Source organism: Netta rufina (genome assembly GCF_964035555.1).
Source record: "Netta rufina genome assembly, chromosome: 1".
NCBI lineage: Eukaryota > Metazoa > Chordata > Aves > Anseriformes > Anatidae > Netta > Netta rufina.
The window spans coordinates 82,429,610-82,455,089 of record NC_140123.1 but is presented as its reverse complement, the minus strand read 5'-3'; the positions used below and the strand labels follow the sequence as shown (position 1 = coordinate 82,455,089).

The window sequence follows — 25,480 nt, the reverse complement described above, 5'->3', positions numbered from 1 at the left end:
GGCCTAGTACTATGAATGACATGATGTGTAAGGACCATATGGGATGAAGCCAGGTGGGCAATGCAACCGGGATAAGCAGCTGCACATACTGGAAGGTAAAATTAGAAATGAGGCAATAGCAGATACAACCTAGTTATCTGAGAGAAAGACAGAACACCCACAAACCTTCCCACCCATGCTATTACCATCAAATTACAGCTGTATGCTGTTAGCCAGTGCTCTTCAACAGCAGGCTGATCTCTCTAGGGTGCTCTGTGGTGAGACAGTCAGGGTATGAATCAATGCAGACATCATTTCATGATGCTGTCTGTTAGTCTTCAGCCCTTATAGAATATTGTACTCTCACGATGTTTCCACCTGGCTGCCAAAGCTACATTTGCTTCTCATCAGGGAAAGGATTTTTTTTGCAGTGTCTCCCAGGAAAGGGGCACCACACCACAGAAATGCATTGCAGACACAGACCGCAAACATCTTCGCTATATCTGACCAGATGGACATGACTAAGGCTGCTGTCACGTAGGTTGGTACAGAACCAGGACTTTGAGTGGTGTGGAGGACACTACGTGACTAATTTTGAAGCCTAGTGATAGTCTTTTGAATACAAACTCTCCCTGAAAAATGGCTAGAAGTACAGTTTTCATAACTAAAAGATTACATGCAATACATTGCTGCTGCAGCTCTGAGCTGTAAGCTTTTTGGGACAAAAGTCAGAACTTCACTGATGAAGGGGGAGAAGCCACAAAATTATAAAGTGATGTTCTGACTCAGCAGGCAGCAGGTAGACAGTGATCTGGATAAACTCTGGATCATCATGACCACTGAAATTTTCTGGTATTTGCTGCCAGGTACATTTGTAAAATAGAGTATGGATTCACAAGCCAGCTGCTTGCCAGAGTAGTCAGTTGGATAGGAACACTTCTGTTGATCCATGTCACTGGCAATTTGAGGGAACAATCTGCCCAACGCAATGGACGACTGACCCTTTCTTTTTCTTATCTGCAAACAGAATTTCTACTGCAGAAAACCAAAGCAAAGTGACTCATTGTTTTATGTGTGCTGCTTTTATAAATGTAGAAAATACCAGACATAAAAAATATTCGTAAAATGATGTAAACCTATGACTCCAAATGAAAGGCTTCATCACTGAAACAGCCAACAAGGCTCAAGTACACACCTCTAAACAGGAAAACCAGCAGAAATTATAAAACATTAAATGTCCTTAAAATTATAAACTTTTTATTTATTTATTATTTTTTTTTAAAGAATCCAGTTATGTCAGCAGGCTTTAGAGGAATGGTTTTGTTCCTAAGACCTATTTCATGCATTCCTCCTCCCTGTGAATTAAAACACCAAATGTAATATTTTAAATTATTTTTTAGCTTGCAGATTCTTAAGCTTATTTTAATGGAGAACACAGACTCTTTAGTACTACATGCTTGAGATTACTGGCAGAAAATGTGCTGCTTTTAGCTATCTTCAGTGGCTTTCTCAGAAATAATCCAAGGGTATGTGGACCAGAGTCTGAAGAAACTAATCAAAAACCCTAAGAAACAAGCAATTCTCTAACGGAACAACAGGGATGCTTATATGCGAATTGCTGTCAGATGATGAGAATGAGGCCTGATACACAGCTGGGAAAAAAAAGAACAGATGAACTTGTTATAGGAACTGACAGAAGAAACTCAAATAATATTACCTTGCTCTTGTTTGATCCTCTCCCTTTCTGCATAGCCAGCAGCAAGCATGTTAATTCTGTTTAGCCATCTGAAATAATATTAAAAAAAACAGTGATACCAATACAGCATGTTAATTTTTAGTGTATTTCTACAAAAAAACAAAGGTATGAGCATCTGACAGATTCAAGACAATGTTATTTTTCATATTAAACAGCTGTTTTCTTTGATACTCTGGGAGCCTCCAAAGATCTATAATTTTGCTGTTGAACAAATTGTTTTCACAGCAAAGATCTTGTTTCAAATGGAAAATCATGTACGATGTCAAACATCTGTAAAATAAAGGATTTGGAGATAATCAAAGGGCTATTAAGTCTGCTGTTCATAGATATGCCATCGCACCGATACTCCTGCTGTTCTGATTTCTTGAGAATAAGCACCACTTTTCAGAGATTTAAGAAATATTTTAAGGCCTGATTTGGCAACTTAGTAGAGGAACAGAGCAGAAACCACCAGTCAAAAAAAAAGCAGGTTCACTCCTAAACAGACAGTGAGGCTTAATTATGCCATTATGTGTTTTAGGGCTTACCTACATTGCCAAATACAAAGAGGAGGCGGCATATCAGAATTCACCTTTGTGTTTGTGTCAGGGAAGCAGAGGGAGAAAAGACAGTTGCCTCAATGCAATTCATACCTAAGGCTTTCACCTCAACTTAGACTTGAAAAAATGCTTCCATAAGCTACATGAATTGAAAATAAACTATTGCTATTCTCTTCTAGCAGGACTGTCATTGAAAAGCATACACTTGACTGCCTGTAGCAATGCTCTAATTCAGCCTGCCCTCTTCCCCCCAAAGGGCTCTCAGTGTATTCATTATCCAAACAGACTAAATTAGTTCCTCCATCAATGATGCTTTAAATGACCATGACAGCCTCCTATGGTAGTCCATTCCATGTTAAACCTGGAATTCTTTACACACGTCATCCTGACTACAGGATGATGTACCTGGTTTGCCAAGCCAGTCAGTGGCTTGCAATTTTACTGCAAGTGCATATGGAAGGTCAGCTGGAGTCAGTTCTGCACTGCCTTCAGAAATGTGAATCTCCTGTTTCAGAAAACTGGCCTGATGGCTGTTATTTGCATATTGCAATATGGAAACAGCATGTAATATTTCATCAGCAAGAGAGACCTTTGGTGAGACCTTTGCAATCAGTCCTGGATGCCAACCTTTAAGACACTTCAGTTCAAGATAAACAGACATTAGATCATAAAATACAGTTGCTCTCCTTGAAATAAACTTCTGCTGCTGCCCCTACACAAACTGATCACATGTTATCTGTAAATTACATTAATGGTCCATAAGTCATTGTACATTGGGAAGGATGTTAGGGATCTACTGAATTGATTACAGCATACTGCATATTAACTTACAATCAAAGTTTCTGCCAGAAGAATAGGGGAGCTGAAGAAAAGACTTAAAATTTCTTCTGTAATTGTTAGAAAGTGCCATAAACTTTAAAAAATCACTGGCACACAGAGACAGAAATCTAACAAATCATGCTTCAGACATCTATTGCACATCTTCACAGAAGAAAAAAGTCATCCCTCTCCAAAACTCTCTTTTAAGTTCACATTTCTGATATGTGAAGACTTTCTTTAGGGGTGAAGCTCACCTGTCTCGACAGTTCTGCCAGCCCAAATCAGAGGTATTGATGTGGGAACCTCACCCACACTACTCCAGGCCTGTGATGCCCTGTGATGAGCAAAGGCCACAGACCTGTCCATGTACAGAGGGCAAAGAGCACAATCAGGCAAGCACCTGCTCTGTCGCATGGTGTGGCATACAGCAGAGGTGGGCTTCACTGGCCTCTCACCCAGTTTGGATCTCACATTCCCAGTTCAGCTCAGGGCTTAACACCACCCAGTGCAGTTGACATAAAACAACTGCCTACTCTATCCCTTTGAATAGGCCTGTTCACCACAAAATATTAAATTATACAGCTATAAGAGTTCTCCATTTGGGAAATTTCATTCCATCCTAAACATGAGATAGTATTTTGTATGCCTGAGAGTGAGGTAACCAATTATATTACCAAAGAGTTAAGTGACAGTGGTTACAGCTATAGTAGATTATTCCAGAAAAAAAAAATAAATCCTGAAAAGTATAATCTAACAATAACCCAGGAACTGTATACCAGTCTAAAAGAGAGACAACAGACTGACTTCACATTTAATGATTTTCTGTAGTTCATGATTTATGTCATGGTTTGGAACAAGTGCCTGTGGGATGAGTGACAAGGCACTGATCTGGTTGTAAACAGTTAATAACTATGTCTTTTGAGTGGTTTTCTAGTTCAGAAATGAAAAGAATGGTATTGACTTCTGCATATTTTCTGGTATATGGCCACTAAAGCTTTATTAGATATGGCTAGACATCTGTGGTTAGACAATTAGTATTATTTTAATAAATCATGGCTAGAGTTAGGTTCATTCAGGCTAGAGTATGAGAAATCCATCACACTGGGGTTATATCACAGGGAAATGCAATGATCTTTAGAAGAGTGGAGGAAGAATAAAACATTCCTGCTTTACACAACATAAGGGACAGAAGTATCAAGTGTACAGTTATACAAGAACTCTTTACTATGAATATTAAAACCTACTTAAAAGTAATATGCAAAGCCCTTGTATATGGGAAGATTTAAACCTGTCTTCCCCGTGGTGTGCTGTAATTTTTAGAGGGCAAAAGGCCGAGAAAATATTCCTTCCTTACTGCAAATGCAGCTTTAGTTTTCTTGTGAGAATTATCCTATTGTTAGCTATGACAATAATAGTTACAATAAGTAACACTGGTACTTGCAGCAGTCATCTAGGTTTTGCTTTTGTTTTCTTTTTCTTTTCAAGAATAGCATACACATTTCTTGTCAGTATGCAATTAAAACAATTTTATGACTCACTCAGAACCAGATTAAATATATATATATATATATATATATATATCTTTCTATATACTTACAACTCCTATAAAGAAGAATGCACAGTACTGGCACTCAAACAGAAGAGTAGGAAACATTTTTTCTATCTTATCTCAGACTCCAGGTAGGTGCAAAGCTTTTAGTCAAAGCAGGATGTCTAATTGTCCTTAACCATAAAGCTCAAGGATTAGAATGAACCCGCTATATAGCAATGGGAGTATGGATACCATATAGTGTCTATAAGTAAACTGCTGCAGTTTAACCAGAATGAAGAGGCCTGTAGATGATGCTGGAAATATTTTATAGGCCATCTTTACTGAAATCTTCCAGACACATTCTCACATGCTAATAATACAAGCTGATTTGTCATCTTTACTCTTAACTATAGAGCTACATTGAGGAAGAAATTATAAATTTCAATACTTTGCCTATACACAACAAGATACAGAGGACAGTTCGGTTATAATAGGTTCAAGGAACTTCTCAGACAATCTTTCTATGTGAAGCTACAGACTGCATTTTCCTGCATAGATTATATAGCTTACCGTATTTGGAATAAAAAGGATCAATAAGAGTTTGCAAAGTATTTAAACCAGCCAACATTGAAAAGACTGCATTTGCCTTTGAACTGATGATTGGGATCTTTGAGGAAAAAACAGATATTTAGTCTATAAAGTAGCAGGTACAGTTAACAATCAAAATAAAGTTACACATAGCACCATTATGTAGAAATATGTGGACTGCCTTGTACATCATAATATTTTCTTGGAATAGGAATAACAAGAAATTTCAAAACAAGGTATTTCTATGAATATAAACCTATTTTATCAAAACCGTACTTTGCATCAATGAAGGATATTCCATCCTTCTTCTCACCCAAAGTAAATGTGCTGTATGGGTGGAAAGAATCCTTGTGCTGGTGTAACCATGCAAAGGAGAGGGACTTCAGATGCCACAACAATAAAGTTCAGTGATTGGAGCTCTCCCAGCTTCTACCAACATAGCAGTGTGGCTCAGTCATAAAAGTAGTAGGAAAAATTGAATAGGAACAAAGTTACTTAAAACTAAAACACATGTTTTATGTGAGTATACACATACCCACAACCCAAAAAACCCTTCATCCCCCAAAAAACCTTCATGTCCTTTATATACCTTTGTAAAATTTATTTATTTTTTACCAAGTTATTTTATTCAAGGGATGAAGGAATGCAACCAATTCTAACTTTGTTAGACTGCTTTAGCAGTTTTCTAATTTCCTTTATTTCTTGTGCCTCACATATAATAGAACTGCAGTGACTGCATTACACCTGACAAAAATATACCTGTGAAAGTTAATGAAGAACATAAATTGATCAAAACAGTTTTAATTTAACTTTTAATATATTGATACTGTTTCGCTTTGGTTAGGCTAGGTCATGCTTTTAGGTAGGAAGCATTGTATTTTATTACCTCTGCATTTGAAAGATTATTTTTTCAGTAACACGTTTTTGCTCAATATAGAGTTAATTTGTATATTAACCTTGTGAAGGTGAACTACTTTATATCATATATTAAACAAAGTGGATCAAATAAAAATATATGGTGAGACTGTGATTCAGACATAAGAATTTCAAGAAATTCCATAGACATCGATGGAGTTATTTTAAATTTACATCTGCATAATTCAGATCAATATTTGGTCTATCTCCTTCTGAAAAAACTGATAAGCAGGTATTTCAAAATATGATAAAAAAGAGATTCATGCTGCATAGTTATAGCCTTCTAGATCTTACGTTAGTTTTAGATGTGCAATATATTTTTAACATATTGATGCACATTTCCTGCTGATTTCTGATTACTGAAGAGTTATATAAATTTTTATCCTCAGAAACAAGTCACCTTGTCATATTGACTGAGGACTTACTGACAGAAATGATTTATCTGCTGCTGTAGTTTGGGATATGCTGAATAGACCGTGCCATTATTCTGTTTGCTGTGCTGTTTGAGTGACTGGCTTGACAGAGTTATCTAGTAAAGGCAAGCCTAAAATTTTACAAACAAATAAAAAGGTTTTAAGTTTTCTAAATGATGAGAGACTTTTGAAATGAGTTTCAGTCATGAATGAACCTTTGAAAATGTTACCAGACAGATATTTCTAAATAAAAGCAAACACAGAATAGTACTAGTATACTTTTTCAGTCAAACATTATCAGTAAAGAACTGGCAGTACCCTGAAGCTGTTTGGCCAGGTACCTGAACCTAGTACACACAGGAGAGATTAAACCATGACCATAGCACTAACTAATCAGTTTTATGAGTTGAGTTTTATCACCTTTTTCTCCTGTTTTAAAAGCAATTTTACTCAGCTACCATGTCCACAGACGTTATGTAAGTCAGAACAATTATCAGGTTACAATCATAGATTTTTGTTTTTGTCCTATCATATGATGAAAATTACATATTATTTTGAACTGAATTAGTTTTAATTTATGTTGTGAAAATAAATGAAATGATCCTCCAAATATTTGAATAGGCATTGGATCCATGATTTTGTCTTTTACATGAAATAAGTGTAATTGTGTTTATTTTATGCTGAAATCTCAATTGTTTTTCTGAAAAATTGGCTTAATATAGGTACAGTTAAGCTCAACACACTAAGAGCTGAGACTTAAACCCTCACTCTTTTCAAGTTGCTGAGATTATCCCCACTAACTTCCTTAAAGTCAAAAGTTCATTTCAATGTGTAGGTTAAATTCACATTGGTGGAGAGAATCTGCACAACAAATTGCTTGTAATCTCCTTTATCAAGCTTGGCAAAAGAATAATCAGTTACTGTTATAAATCCTTTTCCAACTTATCACTCCTTCAAGAGCCAGAAATAGAAGCGTTCCCAGAGCAAGCATCACATGTCCACAGAGGGATGCTAGGAAGCAGAATTGGAGATGTTGCATGTTTTCAGGTGTCACACAGCTAAGAACAGCTTTACAGAAACCTTGAATTCCGGAATTGTGTTTATGGGTTATTTTCAAAAACTGTTTTTTGCTTCTTAGTAGAAAGATAGAATCTTGTTTCTTAAGATCTTAAAATCTTTATTTCAAAAAAGCTTTTTTTTTTTTTTTTTTCATGAATAGAATATTTAGCATATGCAGACAAAAAAAAATGATACTCTGCAATTATTTTCTTAACTGTTAATTTCTTTGATAAACATGTAATTTATTATCACTAACTTCAAGGAAGTGCCATGTTTAAGGAATGATTCCTTGACTTTTGCTTGACTTTCTTACCTGTTCATATCATCTAGATGTTCAGCAGCAAAATAAAAACTTTTGATCTTAGGATGGCAGGCTTTGAATGCACTGTAGAGGAAAAAAATAATTATAAAAAAGTAATGGTACAACATTTTTTTTTTTTTTTATAAATTAGCATGGTCACCAAGCAATGAGTTCAGATTTCCTGACTTGGTAGAAGCCCCCCAACATGTTATACAAATATAACATCCTTGATCCTTGTGGATCCCTTCCAACACAGAATATTCTATAATTCTTTGATTCTAACATTTAGGATTGTGCCAGATTTCACTGACTGAAGTACCCCTTTCTAAACAACAATTGAATCATATGTGTGTAAGTAGACTGTATACCTACAGTGTAGTACATTTGGACAAAGTTAACCAGTTAAGGATACAGTTTTATTTATTAGGCAATTTTACAGATATACTGTAGGTGTCAAATTTTTTCTGAACAGAAAATTGACCAAACAATTTATTTAACACAACAGAAAAACTCTAAGTCCTGGTGATTTCTGACATCCTAATGACCTTGACATTACCTTTAGCTCTAATGACTGCATTTCAAACAGAAAAATGTGATGCACTGATTGACTTTTGAAAAGCTGTTATAAATCAACAACGTGTTTTTGAGGTCATTCTAAGCAACGGGCAATTACATCTCATCTTTTCTTTCCACCAAACTAATCAACATGACTAGGCTGAGAGAATTACTGCATTTCATACATAATATGAAATAAATTACTTGAAAGAATTTTGTAACTATGTTGGATAAAGATTTACGGTGAAGTTCTTGAAGACCTAGAAAATGCATCAGAAAGTAATTAATAATTTACAGTACGGAAGAATCATTTTTGCGAATACCCTGAAGGTCTTCCTTAAAATAAGAAAACGAAAAAAATGCCTAACAGTCCTGAAGAAAATAAGGAAAACTGAAAGCATGGTATATGAAAAGCATCAGTATCATTTTTCTGAACTACAATGGATTATATATATATATATATCATATATATAATATATATATGATATATATATATCATTTTCTAGACCATTGTTGTTGTTGTTGTTGTTGTTTTAGGAAAATGGTAATGATGTTCTTCATGTATCGTGCTTGCACTTTTTAATATATGTTTGTATGTGTATGTACATATATATGTGTATATATATATAAACCAGGTATGTGAAACTGAAATCCACGAAAGGTAGCACTAGTGAAAGTAGCATCTAAAAACGAGGCAAAAAGGACTCCTACACTATAGACCATTACACAATGTTATAGAAGTGAAAGAAGATATGCAGTGACCTCTGCTCAATTTAGAAACACATCAAGTTACTGAGACCCAAAATTTGGCTTAAAGTTGTTACAGCACTTGTCATCTGAATTCTTAGTGTTTTTTTTTTTTACTTCATCTGCCACCCAAGGAATGTTAACAATCACATTTTGTATACTACCATCTAGCAAATACTATCAAGTTAAAAACAAAACCAAAAAACAATTCAAGCAGGGTGCAGTTCTGAGAAATAGGTTGAGTTTATGTTGCTGCCCCAAAAAGCATAAAAGTGAAGCATTTCAGCAACATAGCCCAAGGACACGGGGCACAATACAATAAACACAAGCTGATATTTCGTTTTTTTTTAAAAGGCAATTTTATTTACTGCCATATGAAATCATCATGAAGAACAGAGATCATCCTGAAGAGCTATGTAGACCAACTGATACAAGGTCAGTCTCTTCTTTATAACTGCGTGTACTATAAGTCATATTGTTTTACTTTTGCAATGGTTTTTCTCTACAATTTTCAGTAATTCTACAGACTCGACAAACTTCAGTCAAATAACATTAAGAACCATTAGAAGGCAACTTAAAAAGTTTTTCATTCTAAAAATACATTTGTGAGAGAATGCACCTATCACATAACTACATATGCTTGAACATGCATCTAAATGAAAAATGGGTTCATGCAATGGTGCAAACCCAGACACCAGCAAATACAGCTAGGTGAGAGGAAAAGTTACTTTAAAGCTTTAGTTCATACCCCAGAAAGAGAAAATAACTGTCCTTCTCTTGTTTTACTCTGCCTCGGGACTGACATACTGTGCCAGCACAGTTTGAGATTATGCAAACTAATTTAAAAAGATGGATGCTTGGACATGAATCTGGAGACTTTTTTTTTGTGTGTGTGTGGATGGTTTCTTGAGCTTAAAGGTTTCAGACAAAAACCTACAACCCCAAATACAAATACTGTATTTGACTGTTCTGTATGATTTCATTCTGTGATATAGCCAAATAATCTTTGTAACAAAGTCCATTATGTCACTGTTTAAAGGGAGAACCTTGTTCTTTGTTCCACTTTTTCTATTGTATCATTGTTCCTATTGTATCACTGCATTACTTTTGAGCATACTTACTATTTCTTTCGGCATTCACTAGCTCTGTCAATTTTAAATTCAGGTAGACTGATGAATCCTTCTGCTTTTTCATCCTGCAAAGATAGTTCTAAATAGTACTGTTGTTAAGGTGTCAGAAAAGAAAAATACATACTGAAAACTTAAGGATATTTTCACTTGCCTGCTTCTTACATAAGGAATACCAATATATGCTCTGCTCTGGCAAACCTCCCACAGAATTCACTGGGACTTTTGCCAAAGTAGTAAGACAGATCCCTTGGTATAAAATACAATTTTAAATGCTTGGTTTTCTCAAACAATTTCACAGCTGAACCAACATTTGAAAATATACAAAATGACCAAACATATTCAGGCAATTAGTTACTGTAATTAGTTAATTTCAGGGGAGGATGGACTAATTAGTAAGCAGAAATGCAGTGTACTGTAAGAAATAGGGGGAAAAAGTGACTTAAATATGTGTGGTTTACTATCTTTATACAATATCACAGCTAGGATATATGACATCTCTTCAGCTACTGTTATCTCTCTCCAGCACATAAAGAAGAAATCTGACCTTCATCCTCCTTCAAGACTTGCACACAGTTTATTTTATCAGATACTCAATCTTTCTTGACTCTTCACAATTTGAGAGAATTATTTTATGTCACTAATACATCAGTACCACAGACTCTCTTATTTGACTGTTGATAACTTTGCATAAGAAATTAATACAAGATCATGAGAGTGGAGCTGCAGAAAACACAACTGTATTTTAATGAATTCCGCAGAATTACGTCTTGTGCTCTCAGAATCTTCACAGTAATATATGTTACATATGCAGTCTATATGACTATTTGCTTTCTAAAAAATAAATAAATGACACATATTAGCATATAACACTGGAACTGGAGTTGTTCTGTGGGACGCACAAGGTTGTAAGAATTACTGAGTTTGCAGGTACTTAAAAACAAAAGGAAAAAGAATAAATTTGATATTTCTTTTTTCTTGCATGGTTGCCTAAGGAAAGAAAAAAATCCATTGGTGAGGTAGCTGAAGTTTCAAAAATAACAGTCCCAGAAAGTCAAGGGAACCTGAGGCAGGAGGAAGACAGAGGAACTTAAACCATTGCCTTCTCCAAGGGACAGCAGCATGTAACTCAATGGTTCCCTAGACCCATTGGCCACAGACTGGTCAGTCAATGTTCTTGTAGCTATGAATTTCTGCCCTGATGAAGACCTTGTAAGAGGGAAGATGAGGAGGAGGGAGTTAGGGTTACTGATCTGAAGCTGGGATGAAGGCACAAATGCAATGAGTGTGCGGGAAAACAGGCTTCAGTAGCAACTTGTGGTACAACTTGCTTTCTATCTACATAGGGAGAAGTCTGTGATCAAAATGCTTTAAAAAATTACACAAAAGCAAAATTAAAATAAAAAATGATTAAAATAACAAGTAGGGCAGTCCAAGACTAAGTGCATTCACAGGTTGGCAATGATTTTATATCAGGATACTTACTAATGAGACTAGCAGGGTTTAAAATTAAAGTTATCTACCTGACTGGCAAAAAGACTTTTCTACTAAAGCTGATATAGATAAGCATGTACAAAGCAAAACATGTTGTACAATCAAAGCTGTACACAATTCAGTTGGGCTGCTCTGGAGATCCTAAGTTCAATGTACATGAGCACTGAAATCATAACAAATACACAAAGAAGGAACAACAGGAGAACACAACTGAAAAAACAAAAGCATCTGTAATTGCCAGAGCTTTTGATGATTTCACTGGCACACATAAACAAGGAACACTAGGCAGCACATCATTAAAGTTTATACTCTCATGACTAAGCTTGAATGACAAGATTAAATAACTACCTTTTCCCTTTCAATGGTTTGAGGATAGATTTATTCTAAAATGGTGAGAGCAGGACACTGAAAAGAATGATTTTTCTCCTTGTAGTAAAAGATAAATTTGAAGGACCAAATCTCCTTAGATTTTAACGGTAATTTAATTAATATCAGTATAATTATTTGGGTGACTAAAGTTTTTTTGCATATATAAGCACTCAAAGCACTGGCTTTCCACAAAACCATGTCAATAGCACTGCACAGGGGATTTGATGAAGCATTGAGCATATAGGCTTACCTCTTCATTGATATACCAATACAGAGATGTATCTTTCAGGACGAACCAATATTTTTTCCATTTCTGGGAGAAATAACTCTTGGCATCTTTCTTCTTCCAAAGCCAGCCTTCACAGTCTCCTCGGCCAAGATCTTTACAAGAGATCCGTCTTTTGCTTTTACCAGGAATAGGAGCTGAAAATAACAATGAGTTGATGTGAAAGTGTTTGGCTTGTCCACTAAATCAACAAGCCAGGTAGCCATAAAGCACTACATACTTGCTTCAGAAAATTAATTAAAATTTTCAACTTCGATATGCCATCATTAGATTACAACAAACCTTTCATTTGGGCCACAAAGATACCTTAAAAAACAAACAAACAAACAAAACAAACAAACAAACAAAAAAAAACAACACAAGAAACAACAAAGCAAGCCCAAACAAAGCAGGTTCAGCAACCCAGAGAGCTCATATTCTATAGATGAGACAAAAAGAGAAAAAGCAATACAGAAAGAGATGATGTAGAGGAAAGAAAGGCAACATATTTAAGTTAAGAAAAATGGTTATTTATCATTTTCAACAAATTAATACCTTATGTCACATCAAAGCACACAACATATAAATTCATGTAATTTCACACCTTGCTACTAATTGTTTAATAGTCTTGTAAAATAAAACTATGTAAATACTTGATGGGTATTCAGAAATCTCTCTTAGTACCTCCTTTTGCAACTAAACATTTGCTAAGGCCTTTGTACTTCTACATCAAAGGAAAACAGTTTACTGAGATATAATTACCAGACAGATAAGGTAATGAGCAATGGCTGCACTGACACATTATACTCACACAGCTGCAAAAACAGCCCTGGCCCTGAAACATACTACAGTCTACATGTTAAAAAAAATTTAAAAAATCAGTAGTTATATGCTTATAAGGTGAGGGGATATTATGAGACATTGGTAATGGACAACAGCTTCTCAATATGATGTTCAATTAAGTCAATATGTGTTCAACTGAACTATACTTTTGATTGGAGCTAACCAGTTCTAGTTGTTCTAATATAGTTCTGAAGTATTGGCATATGTACACACTCATGCTTTCAATTCCCTTCCAACCAATAACATCAAAACTATAATCAAAATTTTAATTTTTACCTTTGTTCTTCTTTTTACTTTTCTGCTGTAGAGAAGACTGCTGAAATGTCTACAAGAAAATCAAAACAAAAGAAGTGATAATAGAGTGCTTATATTCAACCATATGATTATTATAAAAGCAGTGCAATGTTGCAAACACTAAAGTCATCACTGTTTAACACTTTCAACCAACAGCCTTCTAGGCGCAAGAAACCTGGCAACTTTGGTCATAAAAAGGTAACATTCTTACAGTTGTAAAGCAAAAGCACACAGTGAAGAATATTAAAATAGGCCACAAATTAGTTTGCCATTAACAGCTGAAATTTCTCTATAAAATGGTCACTCATCTCTCATTCTGTTAATAATAATAGATTTTTTTTTTTGTTTCCTATGACAGTGAAGCTATGTAGCTCTTGCATTTCTAATAGATGGCCTAATTGTGGTCTTCCTGATATAATTGCTTTAGTTCACTGCCTAATGTAGGTTTGAAGGAAGTGGTATGATGGTCTTTCGGACATCAGATATTTAGGTCAGAAACAAGTCTAGTATTTTCAAAGATAACAATAAAATTCTGGTTAATCACAACTGGGAAGGTGTCTTCCAAAACAATATTTTGAAATAGAAAATGCATATATACATTATACTTTTTTACCAGGTTTTGACTAAAAGTATTTCACTCCAGTTGATCCACTTCCGTGAACTAACTCATTGCCTTGGAAATAAGATAGGATGGAAATTATTTCTTTAAGATTGTAACATTAAAAATGGCAATGCATATTAACACATTTCATGGTTGTTTCTGTTAAAAAGTACAAAGGCAGATAATCACTATTGCTCCAGTGAATTAAAAAAAATATATCTGTAATTAATCACTTTGGACATTTAATGACACCATTTTAGTTGTTCTGAATTTTAATTTTGTATATAGTTAGACAAATGTATTTGTGCTGAAACTAAGAAAAGACCACATTATAGTGACTAAGCATTAAAACCTTTCAGCTTACCACGAATCAATACAAATATCGAAGCTTTTCTGCCATTTGTTAAAAAATAAATCTAAGCAATAGCACTGAGAGTCCCATGAGCTTGAATCCTGTTCCTAACTGATAAGACAAACCCTCAGCTCACCTTACAAGACTCTTTTCAATTTAAAGAGCTGTTTTTCTTTTCATTTTCTCCTCCCCATTTCCTGAGCACCTAAGCTCACATGCAGGAGTATGAGGCTGAGCTTCCAAGGGATGTCTCTCATTGCACAGCTGCAGCATTCCCAAGCAGCAGATACTAACATGTTAATGGTGATAAATTACCAGCAATACAATGATAATTAAGTGTAATATCAAGAAATTAACTGGCTCAGTAGACATGCTGAACCCTGGTAAGCTGCATCTGAGGAGAGCTACACAACTTATTGCCACCTCAGACGATCAAAATAGGCCTCCACTGGGAAGAAAAAAAAAAAAAAAGAGCATGATTGTTTTCTTCCCTGGCTCTTGTCCTTTTCTTCTGCTACTGGTACCAATTCACTCAACGCATCTCTCAATAAGCTGAGACAGCAATGTTGTCCCAGCTTATGTCACATGAAATATTTCTATACCATGTAGGACTAAGAGGTACCTTTATGGCTCATTGAGGGATAACAGAGTTACGGGGCAGAAGTGAGTAAATAATTCAATTTTTCTTAGATGCTTCGAAAATCTTACCTAACTGAAAGTTGCTAAAACACACATGCATGCATGCACGAAACCAAAACTTCAGCACTCCTCCTTTAAAAAAGCAGACCAGGTTTATTCTGCTGCTTGACTATTCTGTGCTAATGTTGTCACTGTGCCAAAGGAGAAAATGCAAACTTCTGCCTGTTTTTCTTAAAAGTGATTCTGAAAGCATATGAGAACATTATCTTCTCTTTAAACATTTTGTCTGCAAACTGAACCTGCAAAAGTGAGCTTGTATTGCTCAACTCCTGACACAGTTTTCAGGAAGAAAGGGTAATGAAAGGGTATCATTTTTTTTTATAGGAAGACAGCACATAATTTAGACATCCAGCCATTTTTCCATGCATTATATCATATTGCAAAACAAAGATTTTATTAAATTCAGTTACTTTTCTACATTAGCTTGTTAAATAAAATGATAAGGACACAATCTCCAACTGAGCAAAATTCCTGTGAACTGTGCAAATGGCTTCAGTGATTTTGGCTTTTGGATTAGAGTTAGCTTATTTTATATAGACTTCAGGCTTCATGTTGGTTTCTTACGAAGAAAACCAGCACCAGCTTTTTTATTTGTTTAAAACGAAAAATTTATAAGCAGTCTGCATTAGTTAATACATTTCACTTTCAAACTGATATGATATGTAACTCCCCTTTACCCCCCCCCCCAAAAAAAAAACAACCAACCAACCAACCAAAACAAAACAAAAAAAACAAAACAACACACCAAGTGAGGGTGAAATCTAAAAATGCTTATTCTGGAAAGTCACCAAATGCAACATACTTATCTACAGCCTCTCCCTAGTTACTAGACAGTGAATAAGGCTACCTTCTCAATACCATTTATAATCACAGAATGGATGGGACTTCTGGAGCTTTTATCCTACAACTTGCTAAGAGCAAGGCTTGTTTTTCAGTTGGTGCCAATGATGGTTCATGTTCTTCAGGATCATTTCCAGCCTGGATCCAACTATCTGCAAGTAGGAAGACTCCACAATCTCTTTAAGTCACCCGTCCTGATGTTGGCTACCATAATAGTTCCTTTTTTACAGCTTAGTTCTGTGATGTGACAAGTATGGAAATAGCATAAATAATTCTTTTTAATGCCACAAACTCTAAAAAATATGGATTCACCCCAAAACTATACATTTAGCTGTACTAAAGAAAGTTTGCTGCAAGATACTGCTCAGTCACCCACCCACAAGGCTGGGTTTCAATGTATGTAAACTGCATTTTGATTCTGAAACCTGAGCTTTGAGCAACTGTTTTCACATGCATCTTGTCCCAGTTTCCAAGAATTCATCTTGCCTACTAATTCTGAAAGCAAGAATAAAATTAAATGGAAAACAGTGTTCTATACTAAAGAAAGTTGTTAGTAACTCAAAATAACAAATAATATGGAAAAAAAAAAAAACCTGCCACTGAAAAGATGAAATAGATTCTTAACCCAAATGGAAACTTTCATTCCTGAAGAAAATTGACAACTGTTTATTCATATTCTGAATGACATGTTTTCAGTTGCCCAAAAATACAAATACTTTCCATTACCCAAAAGCAAGATAACACTTGATGGAAAACACCCTTGATTACCCTGAGCCTCAGTTATTTGAATGTAATCATTTTATGCTGTAATATGTGTTGTTTGAGCCTGTTGTACTTAATAATATACCAAAACTAAACTCTCTGACAAATGAACACTAAGAAGAGTATAAGAAAATCTTATTTATATACATATATATTTGCTTGCACTATGAGCAGACTCTAAAGCATACATATTTCAAGAGGAAAACAGATATATATATATATATTTTTTTGACAAAGGTGCTAGCCTACTTCTAGATGGTATTTGTCTGACCTGTTCCAAAGGCTTGGCTGCATATCCCATCAGCCATTGGAGATTTCATTACGCACTCAAGAGTCATAACAGCTACTCTGTTCCTGCAACTCTTCATTACCAAACTTGCTATGTAGGTTATATTTACTTTCACACTTTTCAAAATGATTGACAGAGTTCTGAAAGCCCATCAGAAAACTGCACCTGTGTAAATAGCAATCTGCCCTAAGGTATACCTCTCCATGCTGTTAGGATTGTAGCATAGTAATGTAACTGTAGAGTCAAAAATTTCCAGGTGGAGGTTCATGCTCTAAAAAAGAGGTTACCAGCAACCTGTAACTGCGTTTATTCCTTTAGCAAAAAAAGAAAAAAAATCACATATAGATGTCATAGCAAAATCAGCAGGTACATAATCACACATCAGCATCGTACTACGTACAGCAGAAAGCTTTCAAGAAATGAGAATATCAGGTTTTTCTCTCGTCCTCAAAATCTGCTTTCAGTTTCTTGATTAGTACCAAGACACTTGCATATCTGATCAGAAGGGAAGCAGAACTGAAAGCGAGTCATTAACATTCAGAAGCCTGAAAATATGAATACTTATTATGGACTACTTAGCAGTAATTTGATAGCTCTCTATTTGGAAAACTTATTTAAATAAAAGTGTTAAATAATTTAAGTTTCAATTGGTTTATTGGTTTCATGACAAATAGGAAAGTTAATCAACTGATCTTCCAATATCAATATTAAATCAGAGCAAAACTGCTATCTACAGAGATGGATATACGATAAACTGTGATGACAGTAAATTTCTATTACAGTTGAACCTAAAATAAAAATAGAAGACAAATGGAAAACAAATGGTTATCAAAACAATTGATTTGAGGGAACTGGTTATTTCACCAAACTTCAAGAATCTGAGGAAGAAGTCCAAACACTTGGAGTCAAACTATTCCTCTAATACTTATATAAAAGCTTCTCTAAGAGCTAATATGTGTGTCTGTGACCAATAGAATATGACATCCATGTCCAAAAAAATAGATATATTCTAATAATTACATGGACCCTTTCATGGTTATGGAATATGTAGCTTTACTACAAAAGACACCAACTGAAATTTCTTTGAAGATCTGTATTGTCCACAGAGCATAGTGCTAAACCTGATGGATCATAAAACCTTCTTTTAGTTATTTCTTTCTTCACATTTTTCTCAGGGATTCTCCACTTAGTCATTTTTGGAAAGTTGGAAGAGAGTACCAGGTTATGGCAATAACAGCCTCCAACTCTTACCTACATCTAAGCTCATTATGACTGAGAAGGAAAACAGCAGGTGTCTTTATTATTTTTTTTTGTTTTGTTTTGTTTTGTTTTGTTTAGGCTCAAGTCAAAACCAATTTTTCTCAAGCTGCAAATTTAGGCATTAAGGAACTATTTACAGTCATACAGTTCCTCTCTGTCACTCTAAGATAACTTGCTCTAGTTTGAGCAGAGTAGCTTGCAACATTTCTGATTATTGCAACTTTCTGCTGCAGATAGAAAAGTCAGTATCTGGAAAAAAAAAAAAGGCAGTTGGTGCTACCAATTTGATCAATCTCTCACACTCAATAATTTGACTACATTGACAATGTTCTGTTTTCGCAGTGTTGATGCACTACATATAAGTTTCTCTGTACTTGGTAGGTTGAGATCCAAAATTTTTGGAGATGAAAAGTGAAAAAGGGGAAAAATTCAAGGCTACTTATTGTCATACTACCCATCACTGTTAACAACTCATACTTAAGAGTCATGTATTCCCAACAATGGCATTTTGCTAAATCTTTTTGTTCATCATCTTGTTTAGTCTCCATTAAGAGCTAAAGATAGGTAGTATTAATCATTTTCATGTATGTTTATGCAAAACATAGTTTTCAAGGACTTTGTTACAAAGGTATCATGACAGAAGACCTCTGGGAGTTCAGGAAACTTGAAACCTGCTGCCAGTTAGCAATAGAATTGCATTCACAATAGATAACTCATTTGCAGCAAGGCCAAGTATAGACCTCTTAAGTTTAGCTCAGAGCAAGCAAAAAGATTATAGTCAGCTAGGTCTTTAAGCTATCTGAGTCCAAACAGGGCATCTGCAAGGATTTATTTCTTTTTCTTAGAACAAGAGCTAAAGCTGAGCCCAGAGAGGAATTTATTAGCATAGGAGAGAGAAGATGAGGCATGAGTTAATGCTCTGAAGGAATCAGTTATCAAAGCTAAGGGTCAGATGAAACATACTTACTACACAGCTTACTGTGAGGGTAACAGAGCACTAGAACAGGTTGCCCAGGGAATGTGTGGAGTCTCCTTCTCTTGAGATCTCCAGAAGTCCCTTCCAACCTCAACCATTCTGTGATTCTATCACCTACAGCTGAAATAATACAGAGAACCTACTAAAAAGTGGGATGGGGAAAGTCTGTGCTCCAAGTTATGATGTGATTGTTGAGCCACTTTCCATCATCTATCAGTGGAAATGGTCAACTGGAGGCGTCCCAGATAACTGGAGACTTGCTAATGTGAAACCTATCTATAAGAAGGGTCGTAAGGAGGACCCAGGGAGCTACAGGCCTGTCAGGGTGCCCTCAGTGCCAGGAAAGGTGATGGAACAGGTCATCTTGAATGCAATCACACAACGTATGCGGGACAGTCTGGGGATCAGGCCCAGTCAGCATGGGTTCATGAAAGACAAGTCCTGTCTGACCAACCTCATCTTCTTCTACGACCGGGTGACCTGCCTGGTGGATGAGAGAAAGCCTATTGATGTAGTCTTCCTAGACTTCAGCAAAGCCTTTGACATGGTCTCCCACAGTATTCTCCTGGAAAAGCTGGCAGCCCGTGGCTTGGACAGGTACACTCTGCTGGGTTAAAAACTGGCTGGACAGCCAGACCCAGAGAGTGGTGGTGAATGGAGTGAAATCTAGCTGGTGATCAGTCATGAGTGGTGTTCCCCAGAGGTCAGTGTTGGGAACCATCTTCTTTAATACCTTTACTGATGAGGTAGTGGAGTCATTGTCCCTGGGGTTGTTAAAGGAAAGGCTGGATGTGGTCCTTAGGGACATGGTTTAGCAGTAATATTGGTGGTAGGGGGACAGTTGGACCAGATGATCTTGGAGGTCTTTTCCAACCTTAATCATTTTATGATCCTATCTAGGATTGTTTTGTGTGTTGACTGGACTTCAGGGACTGCTAAAAGAAAGAACATCTGAAAAAAAATATGTATATTTGAGTTTGGCAAATCTAATCATGTCAGGTCATGGGGGATGTTTTAGGATATGCTACTATTCCTATATTCACTAACTGTATCTGACTGTACAAATCCTACTGTATTCTGTTTTCATCTTGCATTTTGCTGCTTATTTGTTCATTTTTCATTTGCGTTCTGGATTTTGATCTTCTCATGTATTCAACATGGTCTAACTTATCTGTGGCTACAAACTATTTAGATGCCAAAAATGGCATCAAGTAGCACTAAGTTGCAAATAAAGTATTTTTAATACATTACAAGAGCTCTAGTTTACAAAATGCCTTTAAAAGGAGGGATAGGTAAAATGCAAATACAGTAAATGGGATGGCCAATATGAGAGAAAATCTAATACAGAAGCACAGTGGTGAAGTTATGAAAGGAAAGCCAGAAATGTTTCCTAAATTCAAGTCACAAGCTGATCACAAAACAGTCATAATACATGAGTAATTCATAAATCCATAGCAAGTTGGAATCAAAAGTGATTTACAGGCAAAAGACATCACATTTGATTAACAATGCCCCAAAACCTTCAGTCTCACCTCCCCAAAGGAAAATTTATTGGATCAAATCTTGATCTTTTGGTGCTTTGGTAATACATACTTTTTCTTTCCCTTCACAGCTCTGTGCTCTTGAGCACACTCTATAATAAAATATCATGGCTGGATTTAAAAGGACATGCACTGAGCATTCACTGATATTCTAGCTAAGACATTTAATACTAAAACACAATATGAACATTATATATGAACAGACTTTTAAATTTGAAGTTTTGTAGTACAAACAAAATGTCAAAAAGCCAGAATCCTTTTACTAAATATCCTGTGGATATTTCTTTTAAATGGCAGGTACTTCAGAGAGAATCACTGCTCCTGTCAAATGGGTTGTGAGGCTCAGACACACGAACAGTCAGTGGGAGAATGGATCCCAGAATGGGCTTGGTATGTTTTCCTATTTTCCTCCTCCTCCTCTACTTTTTCTTTTTCAGTAAGAAAATAAGAATAAGAAAAATAATTACTACAATAACATATAACATAATATGAATAGTGCTGCTTTGCAAGGTCTTTCAATGCTAAGACCAAACGAATGAATATTTGAAAAAGTTGGTAAAACATTAGTTTTTGTGGCAGCAGCCAAAAAGTCCGTTGCCAACAAGATTTTTTTACATTTAATCTACAACTCATGTTCCTATTCCTATTCATACTCCTCCCCCTTTCCCACAGAAGCTTTTGAAAGGCATCTAGGAAGTATAAGAGCTACAGTACACGGCTATACCACTTATCATGCATAGTTACAGTTCTGACTGTATTTTTGGATTTTTGTATTTTTGGAACTCCATCCATGACATCACAACACATGCAATTTATTAGTGACTGCAAGGATAAACAGTATGTGTCTTGACAGAAACATGCTCAAGAGCTTTTTACTGTTAAACGTGGCCATCAACACTGAAGCTGCCCAGTTTCTTGATGTCTGTCCTGATACGGTTATATCGCCTGTGCAGGAATCTCTCCTTATTACTGAGTCTACAAAGGTTGATAAAATCAAAGACATCTAATCCTTTCATATAACTTTTATTATAGCCACCTCTCCAAGAAGAATATTCTAGCTAAGGACAGAACTGTGGTTGTCTGAAATCTGATAGTAAGCACAGATTTCTTTATTGAAGGATTCTTATTCATTCTCCCATTCCAAATTTTTTCATGCAATATTGGTGTATTCTGTGGTAAATGTTGCATTTAATAGATATTTTGCACTAGCCTGACTAAGTTGTTATCACAACACATGCAAAATTTATGCAAATTAAACTTTATTTATTTTTATTTTGTTTTTAAATCTTCAGGCCATAGCAAGAAAATTATATCGTTGTCCTAATTTCTACCACCAGGAAAAATTTTTCCTTTTAGCCATGAAGCCATAGGACTCTCTAACTGAAATAAAGCAGCAGTAAAACTTCTGGACAATAATAAAATTTAAATGATTTTGATATGATCAAACATCTTCCTCCACTGTATTTTATACCAACAGAACAAGGACTAAGGCACTGTCATAGCTGCCTGAAGCAAACGAGAATAAAACGTTCAGCTAGACAAGTGCTGTTAATTAGAATAATTTATTCTGAGATCATTCTTCTGCTTTGCATCTACTCTGAAACATGTAAGTTTTGTACCTCCCACACTAGTGGAAGTAAGTAATCTAGGAAGTAATCTAGTAAGTAATCTAGGAAGGCTTCAGAAAAAATATATTCTCTAATGGTAAATGTCCAAGTTGCATCAGTTGTTCCATTTTGCATCCATTCTGTGTTTGTTGTTGCATTCATTTAAGCAGGAAAAAGAAACTTAATCATAACCCATTACAGAATAGTACCGAACCCTTTATTTTTATTTCTACTCCCCAGTAATTCCCAGATTCATCTTTTTTTGAATTGAAAAGACCAGTCAGAGACTCACAAAATGCTTGAGAAAGGAGGCACCTGTGAACATCATCTCCTGTTGACCAAAGCATGGTCACCTAGAGCAGGTTGCTGAGGGCCGTGTCCTGATGGGTTTTGAATATCTCTAAGGACAGAGACTCCACAAACTCTCTGGGCAACCTGCTCCAGTGCTGACGCATCCTCACAGTAAAAACAGCTTTTCATATGTTTATATGGAATTTCCTGTAATTCAGTTTTTGTCCTTTGCCTCTTGTCCTTTCACGAAGCATCAGTGAGAAGAGCCCACCACATGCGTACTCCAAAAACCTCATGGACTGCTTGTGCCCTGCAGTGTTGTTCCTCCAACAGACATCAGTCAAGCAAACCTTGATTGCCACCTACACCTAGATGCTTTTTGTGGAAGGAGTACATGCACAGATGCTTCTGCAGGAGCTGTTAGAAACACTTCTGAGTATGTCCTTATGCATGATCTCTCTTTCCTATTGCTCAGTCTGGCTGAGCGACAGAGAAAGGTGCAGGGGATGGAGGTACCCTGCAATGAACAAGGGCAGAACTGCTTCAAGGAATATAAACTCTTACAAGTCTCTCTTAGCACTCAGGCATAATATTCTTCCAGTGAAAGAAACTGAAAACTCATTTTGACTTTCAATAGTATTACGTTTTTGGTGAAAAAAGTCAATAAAACAAAATTGTACATTTCTGGAACTAGGAGGTTACAAGGACTTTAGTGGAACAGGAAATGGGAACATAGGTGTGTGTGAAAGAAGCAGTATTAGCAAAGAAGATACGCAAGACAGTCACTGAAATGCTTTTTTGATTATCTTTAGAAGACAAAGCATACAAGGCCAAATTTGCTCTTTTTCAGTGATGAAATATTTGTACTGTTCATCAGGAGAAAACATTATCTACCAGTTACATTACTGTTAAGGACAAGTCATTATAATCATTTTCAAGGCTTGGAGATGTCCCTGCAATTTGTACCCTTCAGGACTAAAATGACATTTCCAGAAAGTAGTGCTTTCAGCCTCTTTATATGTGGCACCATGCTACCAGGAATAGCTTGCAGTATTAGCTGTAGTAATAATTACACATCAGTACTGAATCCAGGTAGCTCTTGACTACCTAGAAATAACACAATATTTAACAGAGTGGAAGTTTCCATGAGGAAATGAGGGAAATTTGTACTGTAGCCATTGCACATTCTGTTAAAACTCATGCCCAACAGTTTGATTGCATCTATGAATTAAGGTAGAAAAATAACAGTCCATTGAAGGATAAAAGTCACATAACTTGCTGGAATTTAGTGAGATTTCCTCTGAACATAAGATGAAACAGCACTTCTTGAAAGGTAGGGAAAGGTAACATTAGGTCTTTTTAATTCTATGCTGGCCATTGTGACCTTATGGGTACAAAATAACTTAAAAAATTAGTTTTACACTTCATTCTGAAGTCAGCAGTCATTAGTGTTAGAAATATTATTTACTAGGGACAATCGGACAATACTTCAGAAGTGGACAAAAAGCAGTCACCGTTATATGAAGAATATGAGGGTTTTTTCCTCCACAGTACGGTAACAGATGGATTGACTGACTCACAGATCAGGCACTAAGCAACAAGTACTTCTTTCCAGTAAAACAGAAACATCTTATAAAATAGCTTCTGTTCAGGAGCCACACTGCTGCAAAGATCAATTCTCCTACTAGGTATAACCATACAACTTCCCATGTTTTCTGTCAGTATTAGGCTTGAAGGGGCCACTGTAATGTAAGTGGGGCAGAGGAATAGGGCAGAGATTCCTGCTGAGTCAAAACCACTACTTTGAAAAATCACTGGTTTGGAGACAATTGTGCTGCTTGTCAAAGCATTTTGATCAAATGGTATTCTGAAACGGGAATCTGCTGACCCTTAATTCAAACAACATTTTCACCGTTCAGAGTATAAGATTTCTATAATGTTGAATTTCATGGCACACACCAGTCAACGTCCTTGATCCACTGCTTTCATAATCCTGATATTTTCCTTTTGCAAAAAAGGAGCACAGAGGGGAGACAGTTGAGAAGTCAAGACCCAGATCTAGCTTGTCATACATGTAACATTCCCCACCATATTGCAGTAATAACTCATGCTGAGTCCACTCTGTACAATGTCTAACTTTTTTGGCACTTTTTTGCTACAACATACCATGCTTAATCTCTTTATCAAAGGAGAATAACCAATGGACTAAATCACTTTTTCTGCATTAAAAAATCTCTCAACTGTGCTATTGTGATTGTATCAACTACAGTTAATATAAATTACTGGTGTACAAACAATGTTAATACATACAAAGGTAGAAGTCTTCTATCACATAATAGAAGTAGGATGCAACAAGGAATGATTAAATGAAACAGATAACAGAAAAAATACAGAATGGGGATGTGAAAGGAAATTAGGAAATGTACTGAGCTGGGAGATTTATTAGTCAATAGATTTACATCTCCTGACAATGTAAAATTACACTTTCAGAGCATTATATCATATGCAATAGGGGATAAATCTATACTGGCAGAGCTGGACTAGATGACCTTTACAGTAATTCTCTCACTTTTGAAGAATTCCCCAGCTTCATCTTGGAAAGGAATTATAACATGCCATTTTTTCCCTCATGCTCAGATGCAAAAGAAGATAACAGATAAAATTTAAT

General features: G+C 35.8%; 1 protein-coding gene across 4 annotated transcripts in view; it reads right to left on the bottom strand.

Annotated features, from left to right (window-relative positions):
- Window positions 1-25,480, bottom strand: part of CNKSR2 (connector enhancer of kinase suppressor of Ras 2) — a gene marked incomplete at both ends in the record, with an annotated part of 217,493 nt that overhangs the window by 42,474 nt on the left and 149,539 nt on the right. For all 4 annotated transcript variants that reach the window (XM_084306349.1, XM_084306350.1, XM_084306351.1 and 1 more), the window contains 5 exons: window positions 1,697-1,764; window positions 7,913-7,984; window positions 10,324-10,397; window positions 12,443-12,615; window positions 13,577-13,625. In XM_084306349.1, coding sequence (XP_084162475.1) covers window positions 1,697-1,764; window positions 7,913-7,984; window positions 10,324-10,397; window positions 12,443-12,615; window positions 13,577-13,625 — 436 coding nt within the window. The remainder of the gene's footprint in view (window positions 1-1,696; window positions 1,765-7,912; window positions 7,985-10,323; window positions 10,398-12,442; window positions 12,616-13,576; window positions 13,626-25,480) is intronic.